This window comes from Eschrichtius robustus, chromosome 11, assembly GCF_028021215.1.
Source record: "Eschrichtius robustus isolate mEscRob2 chromosome 11, mEscRob2.pri, whole genome shotgun sequence".
In the NCBI taxonomy this organism is placed as follows: domain Eukaryota; kingdom Metazoa; phylum Chordata; class Mammalia; order Artiodactyla; family Eschrichtiidae; genus Eschrichtius; species Eschrichtius robustus.
This window is the reverse complement of record NC_090834.1, coordinates 59,673,663-59,696,255: the sequence shown is the minus strand read 5'-3', so window position 1 is coordinate 59,696,255 and position 22,593 is coordinate 59,673,663. Positions and strand designations below refer to the sequence as shown.

The 22,593-nt window shown below is 36.3% G+C and overlaps 1 protein-coding gene across 3 annotated transcripts in view; it reads left to right on the top strand.

Moving 5' to 3' along the window:
• The window catches only part of UVRAG (UV radiation resistance associated), a 313,347-nt gene that overhangs the window by 72,759 nt on the left and 217,995 nt on the right, over nt 1–22,593 (top strand). For all 3 annotated transcript variants that reach the window (XM_068554579.1, XM_068554580.1, XM_068554581.1), the window contains one exon: nt 8,317–8,402. In XM_068554579.1, coding sequence (XP_068410680.1) covers nt 8,317–8,402 — 86 coding nt within the window. The remainder of the gene's footprint in view (nt 1–8,316; nt 8,403–22,593) is intronic.

Genomic DNA, 22,593 nt, shown 5'->3' with positions numbered 1-22,593 from the left:
CATTACCGAAGTAACCTTCCTTAAATGCAGCTCTGATCATTGTCCTGCACTGTCAGAAACCTTTCATGAGTCCAATAAGCATGTAGGTTGTCTCCCTTTTTAGTATGACATTCGAGGCTTTCTGTGCTCTGGCCCTCTCAAATTAGTTATATAGCTATATCTCCCACTATTTCCCCCTCCAGGGTTCCAAGTAATTTTGACATCATTGGAGCTGAACAAATTGGACCACTATTTAATCTTCTCTGAATACAGCTTATGTTTTCCTACTGTCATGCTTTGGCTAAAGGTGTTCAGTCTGTGTGGGACTTTCCTTCACTGCCATTCAGCCTTCTATGCTTCTTAATCTATCCCAAATATTGCTACCCCTGCTGCAGCCTTTGATGTTCCTTCTTCTGCTAGATGGAATCTTTACCATATTGGAACTCCTGTGGCTTTTCTTTTTAACCTTTCTTATGGCACCTTTGCAATTTTTACTTCACTTGGAACCTTAACTGGGTTATATACTTTATAGTATATTGGGTTGTATACTTTCATAAGGATGATAGCAATTGCCTGACACTCTGTATGTATAAGATGTTCAGTAAACACTGAAATGAATAAGTATATATGTATAATGTTGTTTGCTTCATTAACAGTTATCCTGTCAAGTGGATTATTTTAGTAGAACTTTTATAGTTTTAATAAAGGATAGTCTTATGATTGTTGTAGCAGCTGAAAACTCTAAAAATGTACAGTAACATGTTTTAAAAGGTGACTCATTCAGCGATCTAGTACAGGGATTACAGGGATAATCAAATTACAGTCCCCACATGTTTTTATATGGTCTGGGAGCTAAGAACGATTTTTACATTTGTAAAGAATTTGAAGGCGAAACAAAGAAGAATATGCGATGGAGATGATGTGGCTTGCAAAGCCTCAAATATTTACAATCTGGCCGTTGACTGAGAAAGTTTGTTGACCACTGATCTAGAAACACACCTGATCATCTGCCTGGAATTACTCTCGCTCATTGGATATGTGAAATTATCTGTTTCCTTGAATGGTTTAATAGGCACTCACCCAGACTAGTGCCTATTCTGTTCCATTCCTTGAAAAAGAACTGTTAGGCCTGGCTTCAGAAGAATTTTGAGTGACATGTAAATCTCCTCTGGGCTCTTTGGCACTTGGCAGTATCTCACACAGATAACCAGATACAAATGAGCCATTTCTTTCCATTATGATCCTTCATCAGAGGTCTGCCGGGATCGCACATCTGGTGAAGTTAGATGTCATTCAGAGCAAGGCTCTTAGCATATTTCAAGAATGTTAATTGCTAAGTGGTGGCTGAAGCAGAAGGGTTTAATAATGTCCTTGAGTTGCCTTAAATGTACATGGACCCAGAATTTTAGACCTGAAAAAGGTCTTAGAGATCAAGTGTAGCATGGTCATTGAGAACATGAGCTGTGGAGCCAGACTGCATGGCTCTTCTACTTAATCCTCTCCGTGTCTCAGTTTCCTTACCTTTAAAGTGGGGATAATAATAGTACCTGTTTCACAGCGTTGTGTGAGTATTAAACATGTTAACCCTTCACATTAACATTGAAACGTTAATTTAACTTGGAAAACAACACTGCCTGGCATACTGGAAATGCTCATACGTGTTACTTTTGTGTTTGGCTATTATTCTTTACTATTGTTTACATTAGTAGTAGTCTCATCTCATTTTGTAGTTAAAGAAACTGAGGCTTAGAGGAGTTAAATGATTTTCTTCACTTCCGTGACAGGCAGAGTGGGTTAAGACCCCGAATCCTCGCTGTAATGTGTTGCTTTTAGTTGTACATTAGTTGTATGTTAGTAAGTGTGGATAAGGTTTTTTTTTTTTTTTTTAAATTTTATTTATTTATTTATGGCTGTGTTAGGTCTTCATTTCTGTGCGAGGGCTTTCTCTAGTTGTGGCAAGTGGGGGCCACTCTTCATCACGGTGCGCGGGCCTCTCACTATCGCGGCCTCCCTTGTTGCGGAGCACAGGCTCCAGTCGCGCAAGCTCAGTAATTGCAGCTCACGGGCCAGCTGCTCCGTGGCACGTGGGATCTTCCCAGACCAGGGCTCGAACCCGTGTCCCCTGCATTGGCAGGCAGATTCTCAACCACTGCGCCACCGGGGAAGCCCAAGTTTTTAATATAAGAAATGTTTGGCAGCTTTTTGCATAAAATAAGTATAACTAAGTGGAATGTCATTAATCATTTCTCCTGAGAATCTTAAATTTACTTCTAGTATCTTTTTGGGTTTTGTAGCTCATTTATAGGATTATCTATCTCCTGTCTCTGTCCTTTCTTTTCAGCTGCTCTCATGATATGTAGATTATTTCATAGCCAACTCTCTCTCTTTTTTTTTAATTGAGCTGAAATCCACATAACATAAAATTAAGCTTTTTTTTTTTTTTTGGTTTTTTTTGGCCGTGCTGCATGGTTTGCGGGATCTTAGTTCCCCGACCAGGGATCGAACCCGGGCCCCAGCAGTGAAAGCGCTGAGTCCTAACCACTGGACCACCAGGGAATTCCCTAAGCATTTGAAAGTGTGCAGTTCAGTGGCACTGGGTATGTTCACAATGGTGTGCAAACACTACCTCCATTAAGGTGCATGACATTTTCATCACCCCAAAAGAAAATGCCCATTAAGCATTCACTCTTCATTTTGCGCTCCCCAACCCCCAGCAAACACCAACCTGCTTTTCTCTCTATGGATTTGCCTATTGTGAGTATTTTATATAAATGGAATCATACAATATGTAATATTTTATGTTTGGCTGCTTTCACTTAGCTTGAGTTTCTGAGGTGCATCCATATGTAGCATGTATCAATACTTCTTTCCTTTTTATGGCTGAATGATATCGCATTGTATGAATACTCTGTACCACATTTTGTTTATCCATTCATCCACTGATTGATGTTTGAATTGTTTCTACCTTTTAACTGTTGTGAATAGTGCTGCTATGAACATTTATGTACAAGTATTTGCTTTCAGTTCTTTTGGTTATATACCTCAGAGTGGAATTGCTAGATGATGTAGTAATTCTATGTTTAACTTTCTGAGGAATTGCCAAACTTTTTTCCACAGCTGCTGACCACTTTATGTTCCCGACAGCAATATACTAGGGTTCTTAATTTCTCCACATCCTTAACCAACACTTATGTGCTGTTTTTTGTTTTGCTTTCTTTTAATTTTGTTTATTTATTTATTTTTTTTACTTTTCCTAGTGGGTATGAAGTGGTATCTCATTGTGATTTTGATTTGCATTTCCCTAACGACTAATGATGTTGAGCATCTTTTCATGTGCTTATTGGCTATTTGTATATCTTTTTTGGAGAAGTGTCTCTTTAAGTCCTCTGCCCATTTTTTAATTGGGTTGTTTGTCTTTTTTGTTGTTGGGTTGTCAGAGTTCTTTATATATTCTGAATATTAGACCTTTATCAGATATATGATTTGCATATATTTTCTCCCATTTTGTGGGTTGTTTTTTCACTTTCTTTATAGTGTCCTTTGATGCACAAAAGTTTAATTTTGATTAAGTCCAGTTTATGTTATTTCTTTTGTTGCTCTTACTTGTGGCATCATATCTAAGAACCATTGGTAAATTGAAGGTTTTACAGATGTACCCTTGTGCTTTCTTCTAATGGTTTTAGCTCTCACAATTAGGTCTTTGATCCTAATTGTAATTTTTGTATACGGTGTTAGGGATGGGTCCAACTTTATTCTTTTGCATGTGGCCATCCAGTTGTTTCAGCATCGTTTGTTGAAAAGACTATTCTTTCTCAGTCCTGGCACCTTTGTCTAAAATCAGTTGACCATAGACATATGAGTTTATTTAGTATTCTCGGTTCTATTCCATTGATCTATATGTCTGTACTTATGCCAATACCACACTGTTTTGATTACTGCTGCTTTGTGGTAAGTATTGAATTGGGAAGTATGAGTCCTCCAACTTGGTATGTTGTGTTGATTTTCATTTATCAAACCACCCTCACGTACCTTGGGAAAATCCCACTTGTTCCTGGTGTATAAATCTTTTCTAAAAAATTATTTTTAATTGTGGTAAGATATACATAATATAAAATTCACCATCTTAACCATTTTAAGTGTACAGTGTGGTGGCATTAATGACATGCACCTTGTTGTGCAACTGTCACCACTATCCATCTCCAGAACTCTTTTCATCTTATAAAACTGAAACTCTCTACCCATTAAGCAGTTAACTCCCCATCTCCCCCTTCCCCAAGCCCCTGGCACTCACCCTTTTACTTTCTGGTCTATGAATTTGACTACTCTTGGTACCTTATGTAAGTGGAATTATACAATATTTGTCCTTTTGTCTCTGGCTTATTTCACTTAACATAATGTCCTCAAGGGTCATGCATGTTATAGCAGAATTCTTTCCTTTTTAAGGCTAACTATATTCCATTGTATGAAAATACAACATTTTGTTTTTCTGTTCATCTGTTGATGAATACTCAGGTTGCTTCTACCCCTCAACTACTGTGAATAATGCTGCTGTGAACATGGATGTACAATTATCTCTTTGAGTCTTTGCTTTCAGTTCTTTTGGGTATATACCCAGAAGTGGAATTGCTGGACCAGATGGTATAAGCCTTTTAGTATGCTGCTGGATTAGCTTTGCTAGTACAGTTGACCTTTGAAGGACATGTGTTTGAACTGGGCAGGTCTACTTATATGTGGATTTTTTTTTTCAATAAATACAAACTACAGCACTATACAATCCACAGTTGGTTGAATTCATGGACGCAGAATCATGCATACCAGAACCATGGATACAGAGAACTGACTGTAAAGTTATATATGGGGAGCTCAAGGCCAAGTGCAGACAGAGAGATGCAGGACCTGGGACACATGTCTTTATTTAGAGTCTGTGGGTAGAGTGCTTTGGGGTTCCTGGGCTAGGGCTGGATTGGTCAGTTCAAACCAAAAGAGCAGGGTTTTGGTAAGCTCCATGGAGATTTTTATCTAAGGGGTGTGTAAAGTATACAGGTGCTGGGAAGCAGGGGAGACTGTTGATCACAAGTCATAACAGAAGCTACATTTGCTTGTGACTCTGCATCCTGCTATCTAGGGTATGCACTCCATGGGGATTTTTATCTAAGGGGCGTATAAAGCATGCAGGTGCTGGGAAGCAGGGGAGACTGTTGATCACAAGTCATAACAGAAGCTACATTTGCTTATGACTCTGCATCCTGCTATCTAGGGCATACACTTCCCTGAAAGGGGGTCTAGTGTTAGTTTAAGGTCCCTGCAGGCTGCTTGGCCAAACAAAATGGATGCCAGGGCAGCAGTACCATGGAGTAGCTTAGCTAAACTCTTTTACAACTTGTAGATCTGTTCAGACTTTCTGTTTCTTCTTGAGCCATTTTTGGGAGTTTCTGCGTTCCTAGGCATTTCCATTTTATCAAGGTTATCTGATTTGTTTGCATACAATTGTTCATAGTATTCTTCTATAATACTTCTTATTTCTATAAGATTGGTGATAATGTTCTCACTTTCATTCCTGATTTTAGTGATTTGAGTATTCTCTATTTTTGTCTTGTTCAGTCTAGCATAATGTTTGTCAATTTTATTGCTCTTTTCAAAGGACTAACTTGTTTTTTTTGATTTTTCTGTATTGTTCTATATTCTCTATTTCATGGATCTCTGCCCTAATTTTTATTATTTATTTCCTTCTTGCTTTGGGTTTAGTTCTTCATTTTCTATTTCCTTAAGGTGGAAGATTAGGTTAATTGATTTGAACTGTTTCTTTTTTTAAATGTAAATGTTTACAGCTGTACTTTTCCCTCTGAGCACTTTTTCACTGTATCCCATATGTTTTGATATGTTGTATTTTTATTTTTATTCTACTCAAAGTATTTAATAATTTACCTTATGATTTGTTCTTTGACCCACTGGTTGTTTAAGATTATGTTATTTACTTTGTAGTTTGTGAATTTTCCAAGTTTCCTTCTGTTATTGATTTTTAGTTTCATTCCATTGTGATCAGAAAAGATACTTTGTATGATTTCAGTTTTTAGAAATGTATTGAGATTTGTTTTGTGGCTGAACATATGGTCTATCCTGGAGAATGTTCCATGTGCACTTGAGAAGAATATGTATATGGTTGTTGTTGAGTGGAGCATTCTGTATACATCTGTTAGGTCTAGTTGATTTATAGTATTTTTCATGTCTTCTGTTTCGTTGTTTATCTTTCTTATGGTTGTGCTACACATTGTTAAAAGTGGGATGTTGCCTTCAGCTATTTCCCATTTTAGTTTTTGCAGTTTTGGCTTCATATGTTTTGTTATATGTTGCTAGGTACATATACGTTTATAATCATTTATATCTTCTTGACCTTTTAAAAATTATATAATATCCTTTTTTGTCTCTTCTAACATTTTTTTTTTGTCTTAATGTCTATTTGTCTGTTATTAGTATACCCATTCCAGCTTTCTTTTGGTTACTGCTTACATGGAATATCTTTCCATCCTTCCGTTTTCAACCTATTTGTGTTTTTGGTTCTAAAGTGCATCTCTTTTAGACAGTATACAGTGGGTTGTTAAGAAGAAAATCCATTCTTCCAGTCTCTGCCTTTTAATTGTAGTGTTTAATTCATTTACACTTAATGTAATTACAGATGGAAGGACTTCTGCCACTTTTCGATTTTTTTCTTATATCTTTTTTGTTCCTCAATTCCTCCGTTACTACCTTCTTTTGTGTTAGTTATTTCTCACATTTTGATTCCTTTCTCATTTCTTTTACTGTATATCTTTTAGTTATTTTCTTAGTGGTTGCCCCAAGAATTACAATTAACAACTTAATTTATAACAGTCTAGTTCAAATTAATACCAACTTAGTTTCAATATTATACAAAACTTTTCTTCCATATAGCTCTGTTCCCCCATTTTTATGTTGTTGTCATCACAAGTTACATCTTTATAATTGTGTGCTCATCAAAATAGGCTTATAATGATTGCTTCATTTATTTGCTAATTGATTGATATTAAATGCTAAACCCACCTTACATTCTTAGAATAAATTCAGTCAATAACGATGCGTTACTATTTTATCCTTATAACATATTGCTGGTCCAACTTGCTAATATTTTGCTAAGGATTTTTGTGTCTATATTCGTGAGGGATACTGGTCTATAATTGTGTTTGTGTGTGTGTGTGTGTGTGTGTGTGTGTGAGATAAGTTTTGGTATCAGTAATGCTGGTCTTATGAATTGGAAATTGTTCCCTTACCCTCTGTTTTATGAAGGAGTTTGCGTTAAATTGATGATATTTCTTAAATGTTTGATATAATTCAGTGAACCCATCTGGACCTAGACTTTTTTTGTGGAAAGATTTTCAATTACTTATTCACTTAAAAAATAGAGTTATTCAGATATTGTTGTTTTATTGTTAATCAGTTTTGTCATGTATTTTTTCAAGGATTCATCTAAGTTGTTAAATTTGTTGGCACAAAGTTGTTTATAATACTCTCCTAATAACCTTTTAAAGTCTGCAGCAATGTAACTTTTAGAAAATGCTTATACTAGCATTATAGCAAACATTTATACAGTGCTTATCACATACCATTGACTTTACAAATATCAGCTCTTTTAATTCCCACAACAATTTGTGAGGTAGATAATATTACCATCTCCATGTTATAGATGAAGAAACCAAAGTTAAACTAAAAGAAGTTAGGTGCCTTGTTCCAGATTACAGAGCTGGTGTGTTAAGGGCTTAAACTGTAATCCAGGTGGTCTGGGTCCAGAGTCCTTTTTTCTTAACTACTATTTACTTTGCCTTTCTGAAATGCCAGATAGCTGTTCTGTTCTTCCTATGGAATTGTGCTGTGTTCTCTCTAGAAACCATCCTTGCTGCCACCACCTTTACACCACTGAGTGGAAATGTTTCTGGTATTCCTAATTAAAACTTGGAATGCCTTTTCCCCCATAAAAACATTACATATGATGGCTAGGCATACTTGAAATATTATTGTTAATACTCTTCTTCAGCCACATAATATGTTAAAAAGACTTCTGGGGTTTCACTGGGAAGTTCACCAAAAGTTATAATGTGAAACATTGTTTCTGTGGGAAAATGTTAGAAGAAATTTATTTTAAATTCACTTGCCTATAAGGTTAAACTTCAATTATATGAAAGTGTTTCTTAACTTTTTTGTAATTTCTTAATGATTTGAATTTACTGAGTTGTTATTGAATCATAATTTTAAAAATACAAACATCACGATTAATTTGGACACATATTTTGTTTTACTTTGATTAATTTGTTAATTAATGTCTTTTAGGGTTATTCAAATGCTCAGAAGAGTGTTCTTCTTCAGGTGGATCAGAACTGTGTTCGCAATTCTTACGATGTCTTCTCTTTGCTGCGGTAAGAAACTTCTTAGAGTCCTCTTGCATTTTGTCAAGAATCTTCCTCATCCTGAGTTTGTGACATTTCGATGTGAGGAAATGTATGGAATCTTTAAAAGCTGTTACTCAGACTTAGCATTTTTTAGTGAGAGCTTCATAAATGTTGTAGCTACAGTGATTTATCTCTTTACAAAGCCTTTGGAAGGCTTTTTTTCCTCTGGACAGTGGGAGAGAGTGATTGGAAGCCAGTGATCTTAAAACAGGGACATGAGCTGTTTCCGGTCTTCTGCACAATAAAGAGCAACAACCAGAGGTACAAAATTTAGACTTATCAAAACTTTAACAACTATGGCATTACTAGAAAACCCCTTCAGTAGCCCCAGACATAGCTTAGAGTTTTGATCTGCTGTTCATCTTAAAAGAATCATATTTGGCAAGGCAAAGGAGCTCTGCGTGAATCTCATGTGCTCAGAGGCTTAACTGCCTCAGCTCTATATTTTCATAATGTCTGGGCTTAATTTTGAAAGATTTTTAAATTTGGTTTTAATTTTCAACGTGGTAGATCATCAAGGACGTTTCCCCAGGAGGCAGGCTACCAAAATAAATGCAATTTAAAAAAGTTAAGAGTGACACTCAACCTGTGTTCACCCTACTCAGACAGATGGTTCATTGAAATTCGATTTTGACAGTATTTCCTAATGTTTACATAACACATCATAAATTCCAGACCATTAGACATTCTCTATATATCTACTAGAGGAAGAGTCCAGAAGGGTGATTGGACTCTTATCCAACTGGATGATTGTTTATTTTTTAAACATTATGAAATGGGCTTTTCCTTTGCAAATCTTGAATCTTACTGTACATAATGGTAGAGAGTTTGCTGACATGGACTATGTAAAATGCTCTTAAGAGACAATGATTTCAACTAAAGTAACCACACACATTTGATGACTTTTGATTCTTACCTGAGAGGTACTTTCACTTTGACTTCTTAGGATATGTGCCAGAATGGACAGAATTTAGTAATTGGATGGTAGAGATAGATAGAAAGCAGGAGGTGTCTATTATATAACTCTTATTTTTGAGCCTATTCAGTTTGGGACTACATTGAGTTTTAAGTATTGAAAAGAGGAATGTACAGAAATAGTTTGAAATGCGAGGAAGAGACTAATATTTCTTGGCTTGTTTTGCTCAGTAAAATGAGAGTATAGATACTATAATTTTTGAAGATATTTTCCAAGTATGAGATTGTGTGATCTCATTAGAGAAATCAGTGGAATGAAAAGAAAAGGGAATACAGAGTCAGTGAGAAGAGGAGGAGTTAGGAAAGGTGGCATCATAGAATCTGAGAGATTAGAGATTTAAGGAGTATTGAAGGCTCTGTACTGTAGTGATACAGGAGAATAGGAGCTGAAGAAAGACTGTAGGATCTTGGGAATCAACTTGATATAATGGAGAATGCTTTGATTGACCTGACTCTGACTTTAATTATCCTTGATTTATCCTAATTCATTTAACCTCTCTAATTGTTCCAAAATGTGGAAGCAGTGATGTTTCAAATTTGTCTAATTTATAAGCATTTTCACATCTGTTATCTTATTCTCCTAGAAGTTTTTTGTGTTCACAAATCAGGGATCAGCTTTTGTCTTCCATGTAGAAGCTGAGGCCAAGGAGCGTTAAATGATTTACTTATCTTAGGGGGCGCATAGCAAGTAGAGCCAGATTGGAGATTGGTATGAAGGTTTTCTGACAAGCAAATTTTGCAAACCCTTTTCACACTCTCACTTACCTTCCTAGACTGTTGGTTGTTAGGGGCACATAGCATAATGATGGAGAAAATTTCTGAAAATCGTGGAACCCTCCATAAATGCAAAATCATCAGGTTAGTTTGGTAGTGGCTTCATTATTGAACACTGGTTTTGCAATGAACCGTCTCTTGGGGGTTTCACTTCTACCGTGCCTTCTAGATTCCTCAGGTGTGTCGGCCGTTTGAATTGCCTTATTAGGAGTGGCCTGCTCCTCACCGTCGTGTAAATCATTTATAGCTGGTAACACAGATATACTTTTTCTGAACCAGATCAAGTGTCTATTTTTCAAGTAAATTACCTGAACTCAGAGAGTTACTCTGGAGCTAGAAACTTTAAATTTTACTTGTCAAAGTTAATGAGTAAAATGGAACTTTCTCTGGTAATTCAGGCAGTTCAGAGTAACTGTCATGTATCTGCTCAAGCAAAAGTTTTTCTTTTCCCACAGTTCTTGCCATGATATATATAAAGTGATTGCCGAGAAACTTAATTTTGTGCCGATCAATTTTGTTTATAGTTTCCTGTGCTTAACTCAGGCAACATTGTTCCTGGATGCAGTAATTTTTAAAAATATACCTTTTCCTTTCCTGATGATTTCTTGTTCTTTTAATTTATTTTATTTTTTTCATAAATTTATTTATTGATTTATATATATACTTTTATTTTTGTCTGCATTGGGTCTTCGTTGCTGCGTGCAAGCTTTCTCTAGTTGCGGCAGGCGGGGGCTACTCTTTGTTGTGGTGCGTGGGCTTCTCATTGCGGTAGCTTATCTTGTTGAGGAGCATGGGCTCTAGGTGCGTGGGCTTCAGTAGTTGTGGCATGCAGGCTCAGTAGTCGTGGCACACGGGCTTAGTTGCTCTGCGGCATGTGCGATCTTTCCGGACTAGGGCTTGAACCCGTGTCCCCTGCATTGGCAGGCGGATTCTTAACCACTGTGCCACCAGGGAAGTCCTCTTGGTTTTTTTTAAATTGCTAGTCCTCCCTCCCTCCCTCCCTCCCTCCCTCTCTCTCTCTCTCTTTCTCTCTCTCTCTCCTTCCCTCGTTGGGTCTTCAGTGCTGCGCGTGGGCTTTCTCTAGTTGTGGCGAGCGGGGGCTACTCTTCGTTGCAGTGCGCAGGCTTCTCATTGTGGTGGCTTCTCTTGTTGGGGAGCACGGGCTCTAGGCACATGGGCTTCAGTAGTTGCGGCACATGGGCTCAGTAGTTGTGGCTCGCGGGCTCTAGAGCGTGGGCTCAGTAGTTGTGGCACATGGGCTTAGTTGCTCCACGGCATGTGGGATCTTCCTGGACTAGGGCTCGAACCCGTGTCCCCTGCATTGGCAGGCAGATTCTTAACCACTGCACCACCAGGGAAGTGCTGAATTGTTACTTCTTGATCTGTAATTTTATGTAAAAACACACAGAGTCTGAGTTCTTTAATATTACTTACTCCACAAAGTTCTCAGTGCTGTTTGGAGGCAGGATTAGAACCCAGGTCTCCTGTGAATAACTCTTCCTGTGTTTTCGTGCCACTAGTATGCATCTCTACCCTCAACCTTTTTATGTGTAAATGTTACACAAAAAATAGGAAATTTTGACTAAGTAAAGGCTGTTTTTGGAGCACCTAAGACCCTGGCATTATAGCCCCTTCAGATGGATGCATTGTACCATTTTGTAGGAAAACAATGACCTGAGGTTTTATTCTTTTGCCAATAGTTAGGAATTTAGACTAATTCCAATGTTGCCAAAGTAAGAGCAGCTCTTTCCAAGTTTACATTCGGTATGTGTGATGGTAACTGATTTTTTGCTTCTTAACCCTTGTAAATCTCTGGATTAAGCATTATTTTTCATGTAAGCAGACATTTATTTAGGAGACACTTCACTCATTGTCACATTTGATACTTTAGGATGTTCACCACAAGGTGTCAATGTTGCTGTTTAACTGGCATTTGAAATTTCATTTATTTTACAGTTTTGGAATGAGAAACATAAGGTTATGAATCATAAGTGAGCCTTTAATTTAGAAGTTAACTTTTCTTCTCTTTATTGTTATTCTTCCTAGGTTAAGGAGTTTCTAGACTTTCTAAATAGGTTTCTCTTTTTGGGTCTGTTTTTTTTGTTGTTGTTTTTTTTTTTTAATTGTGTTCATGAGAGGGAGTCATTGAAAGATTATAAAGAGAGGAGGAGTGACAGGCTCAGGTGTGTGATTTCGAATGCTATCCATGGTGACAGTGTGGAAGAGACCTGAGGGACGAGACTGGAAGCAAGGAGATTCCTGTAAATCCTACCTGTCCTCTGGAATTGAAAGATTATTTTTAGTGTTTAAAATTTGTTTTGTTTTGTTTTGTTTTTGTTTTTTCCTTTCATACTTTCTCAAAAAGGTAGCTCTATGGTAGTGAAATAAATGACACTAATTCTGTTTTCTTTGAATATAGTTTTTATTCTTTATTTTCCCTCTTTTTTGGCATGTCCTACTTTTGCCAGTTTAATAAGTGGAGATATGGTGGAGGAACCATGGGCTTTGGCCCTCCATCCAGGTTCCAGTCCTAAACTGCCGTATGCCCGTCACTGGGTGCAAAACTATGGGCAAGTTACTTAACTTTGGTATGCCTCAAACTGCTCTTGTAAAATGGGGGTAATATTTGTCTCATAGGAATTATTATGAGAATTAATAAGGTAAAGTAATTGAAAGATTGTAGGACAGTTACTGACACATAGTAGACATTCAATAAATAATAGTTTTCATTTTCCCCTTTACGTCTTCCATCTTGGAATTAGCTTTTTTCTCTATGCCCATGTTCCTTTTTTATATTACCACTAGGTTTTCCAATTTTAAGCATAATTCCCTTTCCGTCTTGCCATTCTAATGCCGATACCTCTGTTTTTTAGAATTACTTTTGTTAATCCTATAACAATCATGATAAAAGTTGTTTAACATGTGCATGTCTTGTCTTCCCTGATGGCACTGAAAACTACTTGAAGGAAGGGATTATTTCATATGGCTATATTTTCTCCTCTCTATATTACTGACAATTCTCAGTTATGTTGGAGTTACTGTGGATTGTGTTGTGATCCTAGAGCCCTAGGTCCTGTGGGTCCTGCATTACTCTTTCTCCCTAGGACTGTCTTTCATAACCAGCATGTCCACATATTAATAACTCTCAAATCTATGTCTCTAGTTCCTACTTCTCTTTTGGAGTTCTGATCTGTAGTTTCCAATGACCATTAGACATTTATACTTTCATGTTCTGTGGGAACCTCAACCCTAACATGTCTGGAGCTCCGTACATTGGCTTAATTCTCCTCTTCCTTTTCTTTTCCCTGGTTTCTCTAGTAGTATCATCATCTCAGGCAGCAAGTGAGCGTAGCCTTCTTTGTTCTCACCTCTGTTTTCCTGGCCTGTTTCCTGACCTCCTAACTAGTCTTCCTACTTCCAGTTTTTCTTTCATGCAGTTAATAGGTATTATTTATTGAGCACTTCCTTTGTGCCAGGAACTATTCTAAGTGCTTTACATGAATTGATTCTTTTAATTCTTACAACAGCCCATGTGGTAAGAACTGTTTATTCATATTTATGGATGAGGAAATAGCGGCACAAAGCAGTTGAGTAGCTTATCCAAGGTCGTATAGCTAGTTCATGTTAGCCTGTATTTAAACCCAGTTTAGCTCCTGAGCCCATGTTCTTAACCAGTATGTGTTATTATTATTTCTCACCCTGCTTTAGTACAATTCATCTGCCACATTGCTGCCAGAGTGACCAAAGATACATCAGTTTTGTCACTCATTGGGCTTAGAAATCTTTGAGCCATCACATACAGGATAAAGTCCATACTTCTTAATTTGCTATTCACTCTAAACACTAGCTCTAAACAGTGTAGGGACTAGTGTTCTTATTTCAAGTCCTCCTGCCACTGCCCGTGCAGTTAGTAGCTAGCATTTACCGAGCACGTAATGTTGTTGTAATTAGTTCTTCATTGTCTGATTCGCTCTCCGCTCAGCATCCCCAAACTGAGAGCTCCTTTAGGCAAGAATCCTCTTTTTACTGATCTTTGTATTAGTCCTGTGATGCTGCATATCAAATATATTAAGCAGGTAATAAATGCTGTTTTGATTGATCAAATCAAACTATTCTTCAAGTTACAGAGAACTGGGTTTTATTTTTCCGATTTCTGGTTTGCACCTGGTAAAATGAGAGTTGTAAAAAATTTCTCGACCATTATGGAAAAAGTGTTGAAAATATAATCAGATCCGTAAACCTTCAGCTGCCTCTTTTCTTTCTGCCACTGCCCTCCATATAATGTCTGGTGGGATTTCAGGATTTTGTGACTTATAATCTTATTCCTTATATAGATTTTTTTCTGGAAGATCTTTATCTGGCTGGCTGGAGGCAGATTGTTGCCCTGTCCCCACCACCAACTTTGACAGAAAATACTTTCTCCTATAAAATTCCAGTTACAAAAGGGAGATGCTCATATCAAATAAATTGTTCTTGCAGTAACGTTTAGAAAACAGAGAGGATGACATGTAAAAGGGCATAACTGTTTATAATCTTTAAATTTTGAACGTGATAACCAACTTTTGGTTTGCAGGGAGGGTTTTTCCCCCTCTCCCCTCCTAATGATCTCTCCCTAAGAGGTAACTGCAAGTATAGAGAATATAACTAAGAACCCAGCCGTAAGCAAAAGTTGTCACAAAATTTATGTACTAAGACTCATATATGTTTCTATTCTTGGTAGAGGCTAAGCTCCTACCCAGTGTCTATGTGCTCATTTTTGATAAATTAGGGGAATTAAGAGGATTACTATTAAGGTAGACACACTGACAGTAAGGAGAAACAAAATCTGATAGTTTGCTCTGTTTGTGCTTTACTCTGTGATTCTGGAATATAACTGAGTGGTAAATCATATCAGCTACTGTCCTATGTTTATACTTACAGTGTTTGGATTTGTAAATAGTCCTCTGTCACTACTTCATGTAAAAGGAGGGCAGAGAGAAATAGACCAGCTGTAAAGAGAGACAGACTAGGTTAAAAAGCGTAGCTAGCATACCTCTTCTGTGTGTGAGCATTCAGTCCTTTACCCAAGTACATCTCCATATTGTAGTTCATAACTGAAGTTAATAATGAGAATTATTAAGTCCACCGTGTTAGTTTTCACTAATGCTCTCTCCATTTAACAGACGAGGACACTGAGGCTTAGAAGGGTGAAAAGACTTGTCTAGCACCATAAATAAGTGTTAAAGCAGGTTTGAATAAAGAATGCATGTGCATGTGCTTTCTTCCATTATGCCATGTTGATACCAAATCATCAGTGGAATATAAAGTTGTCATTGTTAAGGTCTGTGTAAGAAAGCAGAGACATGTGACAAGTTTTAGAAAGGTTTTTAATCAAAATTAAAAATGAAAAAGTTTAGTTATTTAATGTAAATTTTAGTTAAACAATTGATATTTATGTATAATAGCACATTTTATTTTTATTCATCTTTCTCTATACATACACACACACATATATGTACACATACACAGAAAGACACATATATACTTACAAAAATAGAATTTTAACAAAGTACTGGAGTAATTTTAGGTGGAGTTTTTTTTCCCCTTTCTTTTTACTTTTTGGCTTGTCTTCTTCCTTAAACCCTTCTCCCTCACTACCAAAACCACCAGTTATAGACTGAATGTTTGTGGTCCCTCCCACCCCAAATTCATACATTGAAACCTAATCCCCAATGTGATGGCATTTGGAGGTGGGGCCTTTGGGAGATGATTAGATCATGAGGGCCGAGCCCTCATGAATGGGATTAGTGCCCTTATAAAAGAGGCCCCAGGGAGACCCTGTCCCTTTCTCCATGTGACGTTATAGTGAAAAGATGGATGTCTGTGAACCAGGAAGCAGGCTCTCACCAGATACCAACGATGCTGGTGCCTTGATTTTAGACTTCCCAGCCTCCAGAACTGTGAGAAATAAATTTCTGTTTATAAACCACCCTGTCTATGATATTTTGTAATAGCAGCCTGAACTGAATAAGATACCATCCAAACACAGAACACATGTTCACATGACCCCAGTCACCCATGTACCCATGTTAGCAGTCTGTTCTGTATATATTCATATTTTTTCCTATGATCTCTGTGTATATGTTATAGATATCACTGTATGCATATTTATGTACATATGTTAGGAGTTTTAATTGCTATTTTACAAAATTGGAGTGGATATTATATACATGACTCTACATCTTGTTTTTCTTGTTTAACATTCCATGTACAAATCTCTTCAGTTCACTGTTTTAATGATTTCATAATAGCCCATGGTGAGGGTGTACTATGTTTTTCAATCATTACCCTGTTGATAGACATTTAACATTTACTCTGGCTCTGGTTTTTTTATTTGTTTGTTTTGCCATTATGCACAATACTGCAGTAAATATCTATATATGTATATATCCTTATATTTATGATGTTTTTGTTTCTGTGTATTAAATTTCCAGGAGTAGGATTTCTGAGTCAAAGGGCATGTATAGTTTTAATTTTAAGAAATAACATACTGTTTTCCCAAAGAGTGCAAATAATATGTGACATTACTCTTTACCCTGAATCCCTGCTGGCAGTGGGTATCATCATCTTTTTTTGGGATTTTTATTAATTTGATGAGTATAACACCTCAGTGTTACTTTAATTTTTATTAGCTTCAGTACTAGTGCTTAGTCTGAGCTACAAGTGAAAGTGAACATCTTTTCTTGAGTTTGTTAGCCATTCAGTGTATCCTTCTGTGAATTTGCCTATTCATATACTTTACCTATCTTTTTAATTGAGTTGCTTGCATTTTTTTCATAAAATTTTAAGAGTCCTTGGTATTTTTTCCAAATATGCCAGTTATGTATTGACTTAGTATACCTTATACAAAAAGTTTTTATTTGCCATATCATATAATTCTGGTTTTTCTTTGATATCTTCTGGATACTCTGTCTTGGTTTAAGAAGTCTCTCTTATACCTTAGTTCCACCTATATTTTCTAAGTTTTCTTTTGAGATTTATATTATTTTACTTTTAAAATTAAATCTCTAATACAATTAGGAATTATTCTTAAATATATTGTTTAGATATTCCATATATTGTGAGATATAAATTAATTTTCTTCATAGATGAATATCCAGTTGTGCCAGTAACTTCCTTTTCTCACTGAATTTAAATACCACCTTTGTCTTATGTTAAAAGCTCATATATACTGGTATCCATTTCTGGATTCTTTATTCGTTCTGCTCGTTTTGTGTAGTCCTTCGACAATTTCAGATTAATTTAATTACAGTAGTTTTTTGGTATGTTCTAATACCAAGTGGGGCAAGTCCCCTTCTTGCTACTATTCTTTTTCATACTATTTTTGGCTAGTCTCAGAACTTTATTCTTCCATGTGAACTTTAAGGTTATTTTATCCTTCTTTAAAAAAAAAAAAGTTTATTGGAATTCTAACGGGAATTTTTATATTCACGGACTTTTTAATATTTGGAGAGAGCTGTCATTTTTATATTAGTATTCCAATCCAAGACATGGTATGTCTTATATTTGTTCAAATTTTATTTCATTCCTTTGGTAAGATTTTATAGTTCTCTTCATATGGTCATGTGCTTTTCCATTAAATTTGTTCTTATAGTTTTTACACTATTTTTTATAAAATATGTTTTCCATTTCCATTCCTGTGTGCTTATTACTGTTATAGGGAAAAGCTGTAATTTTAAGAAAGTTATATTCAGTGACTAAATCAAATTATTTTTTCTTGTTTTTTAAGGAAAGGTCTCTGATTTTCTTGGCATACACTCATTATTATCAATTAAAAAATAGGTTTATCCGTTCTTTTCCAATGTTTATACTGTTTTCTAGTCTCTAGTACATTTACTAAACCTTCTAGAACTTTAAAAATAACGTTGAAAAGTAATGGGCATAGTGAACATTTTAGTCTAGTTATTTTAATTAAATATTTTGCTGTTCAGGATATTTTCTGTTAATTTTGGAAAATATTTTAGATAGTTCTTCCTATTAACTTTTTTTAGCAATAGATGCTGAATTTTTTGAAATGCCTTTCCGCATTTATTAACATTATATGTTTTTTTTCCTTTAATTTATAGTTGCAATAAGGTATGTAGATTTTTTGATACTGCATTACTAATTAGTTATAGATTATTCTTTTGATCATTACTACAAGTGAGATTGGTGTATAGTATTTGTTGTTTTTGGGAGGAGGAGAGGAAGGCAGAGTAGATAAACATCTTTCCTAAGATCTTAAAATTGAATTGGGAAACTTGTCATCTTTTTCTGTGACCCTACTCTGTAAAATGATAATAATAGCATATACCTCATTGGGTTGTTGGGAGGATTAAGTGAATTAATATGAAGTGCTTAGTACAGTGCCCGAATATAGTTAATGATATATTTGTTAGCTATTAGCATCATAATCAACTGAAACATATTAAATAATTTTGGGAATTTTTAATTCTTTAAAGGTTTGTTAGAGAATTTAGCTATTAAATCATCTAGTTCAGGTGACTTTTATGATAAATCTGACTCTCATACCTTTAGTGCTGTTTGTTCTATTTTATCCTACTTCTCCGTGGTTTATTCTTGATACTTTATTTTTTGCTTGGAAACCATTTACTTCCTCTGGATTTTTAAATTTATTGCTGAAACAGTGCATGTAGTTTTATTTTATAATTCTTTTAATCATTTCAATAATTTATAGCAAATTTTCTAATTAAGCCCAGAAACCACTCTAGTATTTCAGTTAGAAATTTTGTTATATTATGAGCTCTTCCTGGACAGGATGCTTTCTAATGCTGCAGTTGTAATGCTTTTTTGAGTGTGAACTAAAACAAAATATTTGATATGCTTTTTGCCTTTAAAATATTTCTCAGAATGAGAATGGAGAATATAAACTACATAAGTGTAGGGAATTTAGAGCTCTAGTTTATAATTTTGTCCCCAGCATATATAGCACCAACCTAACTCAGAGTAGATACTCAGTAAATATTTGTTAATTGAATGAATGGTAAATTAATAAGTGAATGGATGAAATACAATCCAGTTGGATAATCACTGAATAATAGGTAGGTTTTTGGAGGAATTTTTTAAATGGTAGTTTTTAATCACCTTTTCTAAGATAATTAATACTAACTTTGGATATGTTCTCCTGCAATTATGGTATATATTTACTATAAAATATCTGAGTACTTCATTTTAGACAAAGCGCTTGCTAATGAAAGTCACGTAAAGGCGTTGTATGGTAAATTAACTCTAGTTTATTAAATGAGTTAACCAGTAGTTGTGAGTTACTGATAGGTCTCATGGTCTTTAACTAGGACCTTTTGTAGGCTTTTCATGCTGCTAAGTCCATTTTCTCTAGTGGACTGAATGTTCAACAGGGGTAGCAACATAGTGGGTAAAATAAATGAGCCCTCCCCAAAATAATGTTCAGAACTTCTGGCTTGGAGCAATAGTCAGTTTTCAAATGATGTTGGAATGGTGAGAGAGGTGTATAAAATCAGTAGAAAGAGGTAAAGAGCATCCTTTGAGGGCAGTTAAATATATGAGTAGTCTTCTGCCCCAAGAGATGTTCTCTGTCCCTGCCCCTGTCCTTCAGTTCTGGCTTGATTTCACAGGGTTACTTTACTAAGACTGCTTTGTTTAAGATGTCACTGCAAATTAAAGCTTTACCATTACACCCCTCATAGCTGCCTTGTAACTTCTACATTCCCACTGGTGCCAGGCATGTTCCAAGGCAGCTTTCCAAGGTTTAGTGATTTCACCCTGATGTCTCTGCCAATAAAAACAAACAGTTACCATTAAACACCTACCCCACCCATAATTTGATTTTTACATGCTGTTTTATTAAGAGAACTTAGAGATTTTAGGAGAATTAATACATTATGCTCATCAGGATATCACCTGGCCCTTGAAGTAACTTTTATTCTAAAAGGTGGGATGCTTTACCTTTGAAGAGAATCTGAGACGCAGCATGTTTATCTGTTGAGGAGAGTGGATATTGTAATAACCTCGTTCTTACAATTGATTCTTTATGACTGGGAGTACTCTATTAACATGAGGAGCAAGATTCTAACTTTAGGGACTTATATTCTAGTAGGACGGATTAACAGATACAGCAAACAAGGGGTCTTATATTCATTGAGAAGTTAATAATAATTTCTAAATATTTTGTTGGTATTGTAGGAGTAAGTCAGAATCCCATTCGTTTCTATGCCTACACAGGTGGTAGGGAAAGTGAAAAGTATTTGAATATCTCAAATATGAAAGGCACTTAAATGCTAAAAACTTAGCATACATATTTTTTACAATATTCACAATACTATGCTGCTATTATAGTTCTGTTTTGCTGGTAAGCGAACTACAGCTTAGAAAAGATGAGCTACTGTGTTATTCAGAGTTCAGATCTATTTGATGGCAAGGACCTTTCCAATATATTTCTTCATCTCATGTGGAAGAATTCCTTGTGATCTTCCTTGAGGCTGCCTAACAGCTCCTATGCCCCTTCTGATAAAATTTCTTTGGTGGTACACCTGAGTGTAAATGAGCCAGGCATTTCTCAGAGAGTCTTGTGGCCCTAGCACAATGGAGACTTTCATAATAGGCTCTCCTAGAGCCTCCAAAGTACTGTGCCTCTGTGCCTCCCCATGCTGGAAGTGTTAACTAAAGCCTTGTAGGTTTGCCGTTGAGGAGCGTCTCTATAACTCTATGACCACGTGGTTTCTTTTACTTCTTTTCCTTCAATATGGTGTGAGGTGAGTAGACACAGCGACTTTTCCTTAGTTGGCATGTCTGTTTTCAAGCTCCCAACCATTAAATTCTGACTCTGTAAGAAGCAGAGAGAGGTCTACCGCCATAGAGGTAAAATGACTTATGTAGTAGCATTGATTTTTTGTTTTTGTTTTTGTTTTCTTTTTAAATCTCAGAGATTCTTTGATTCTAGTGACAGAGTCAGATATGAACCTTGGAGTAGAACTGGCTTTAAACAGTTTGTGGGGAGAACATCTGGAGATTTAAATTTATGAAAAATTTAGTATAAGCCAAGAAATTGACTCAACAGCTCTCAGAAAGGAGTTAAGATTATCTTATGTTGCATTAATTAAAATATAGTGCCCAGATCAAGGGAAGTAATAGTCTTCCTGGACTTTGTGTTCATTAGATCATATTTGGCATATTCTGTTTAATTTGAATCCTAGTTTACGTCCATGAGAAAGAGCTAAGGGAGAATGCCAGGGTGATGAGGGGTTTTTAAACAGTCATATGAAAACTAGTTGAGAATAGAGGATATTTAGCTTGGAGAAGAGAGGACTTTGGGAATATGGTTGCTGTATTTAAACTAAACAGTTATTTAGTTAATTTGGCAAACAGTTGTTGGGTAATAATAGTAAAATAGACACATTTACTGAATATATACCATCTGTCAGGTAAGTAGTTTATGTGCTTTATCTCATTTAATCCTCAAAGCAAACCTATGAGACTGATGCTATTGTCTGTTATCCCTATTTTGCTAATGAGGACACAGATCCAGAAAGGGGAATTGACTTGCCTAAGGTTGCATTGTGACAGAGCCAGCCAGCCAAAGTTTTTACTCCATTTTCTTTTCTTTCTCCCATGCTGCCACCCACATTCTAAAGAATGTGGGCTCTTTCTGAAGGGATGTAATTTGGAAGAAAAAAAGTATGTAGCTATATTTGTTCCTGTGGGTAGACTAATGATAGTGCTATGGGGATGGGGATAGAGTGTACTGGGGATGGTAGGATGAGTTATTTTATTTATTTTTATTTTTTTAAATAAATAAATTTATTTTATTTATTTATTTTTGGCTGCGTCAGGTCTTCGTTGTGGCGCACAGGCTTCTCATTGCAGTGACTTCTCTTGTTGTGGAGCACAGGCTCTAGGCACACGGACTTCAGTAGTTGTGGTGTGCAGGCTCAGTAGTTGTGGCTCACAGGCTCAGTAGTTGTGGCTCGCGGGCTCTAGAGCGCAGGCTCGGTAGTTGTGGTGCACGGGCTTAGTTGCTCCGCAACATGTGGGATCTTCCCGGGCCAGGGATCGAACCCGTGTCCCCTGCATTGGCAGGCAGATTCTTAACCACTGCGCAACAGGGAAGTCCCGGGGTGAGTTATTTTAAATAGAGTAGTCAGGGGAGACCTTACTGAGAAGAAAATATTTGAACAAAGACTTGAAAAAGATAAGGCAGCAAGTTGTGTGGGTATCTTTAGGAAGAACATCCCAAAGAGCAGTAATAACCAATATAAAAGCGCTGAGGAGGGAGTGAGCTTGGTTTGTTGAAAGAACAGGTAAGAGGTCAGTCTAGTTTGAGCAGAGTGAGCAAAGTTGGTGGAGACCAGATTGTGTAGAGTTTTTAGAGTTTTTCTATGTATGATGGGAACAT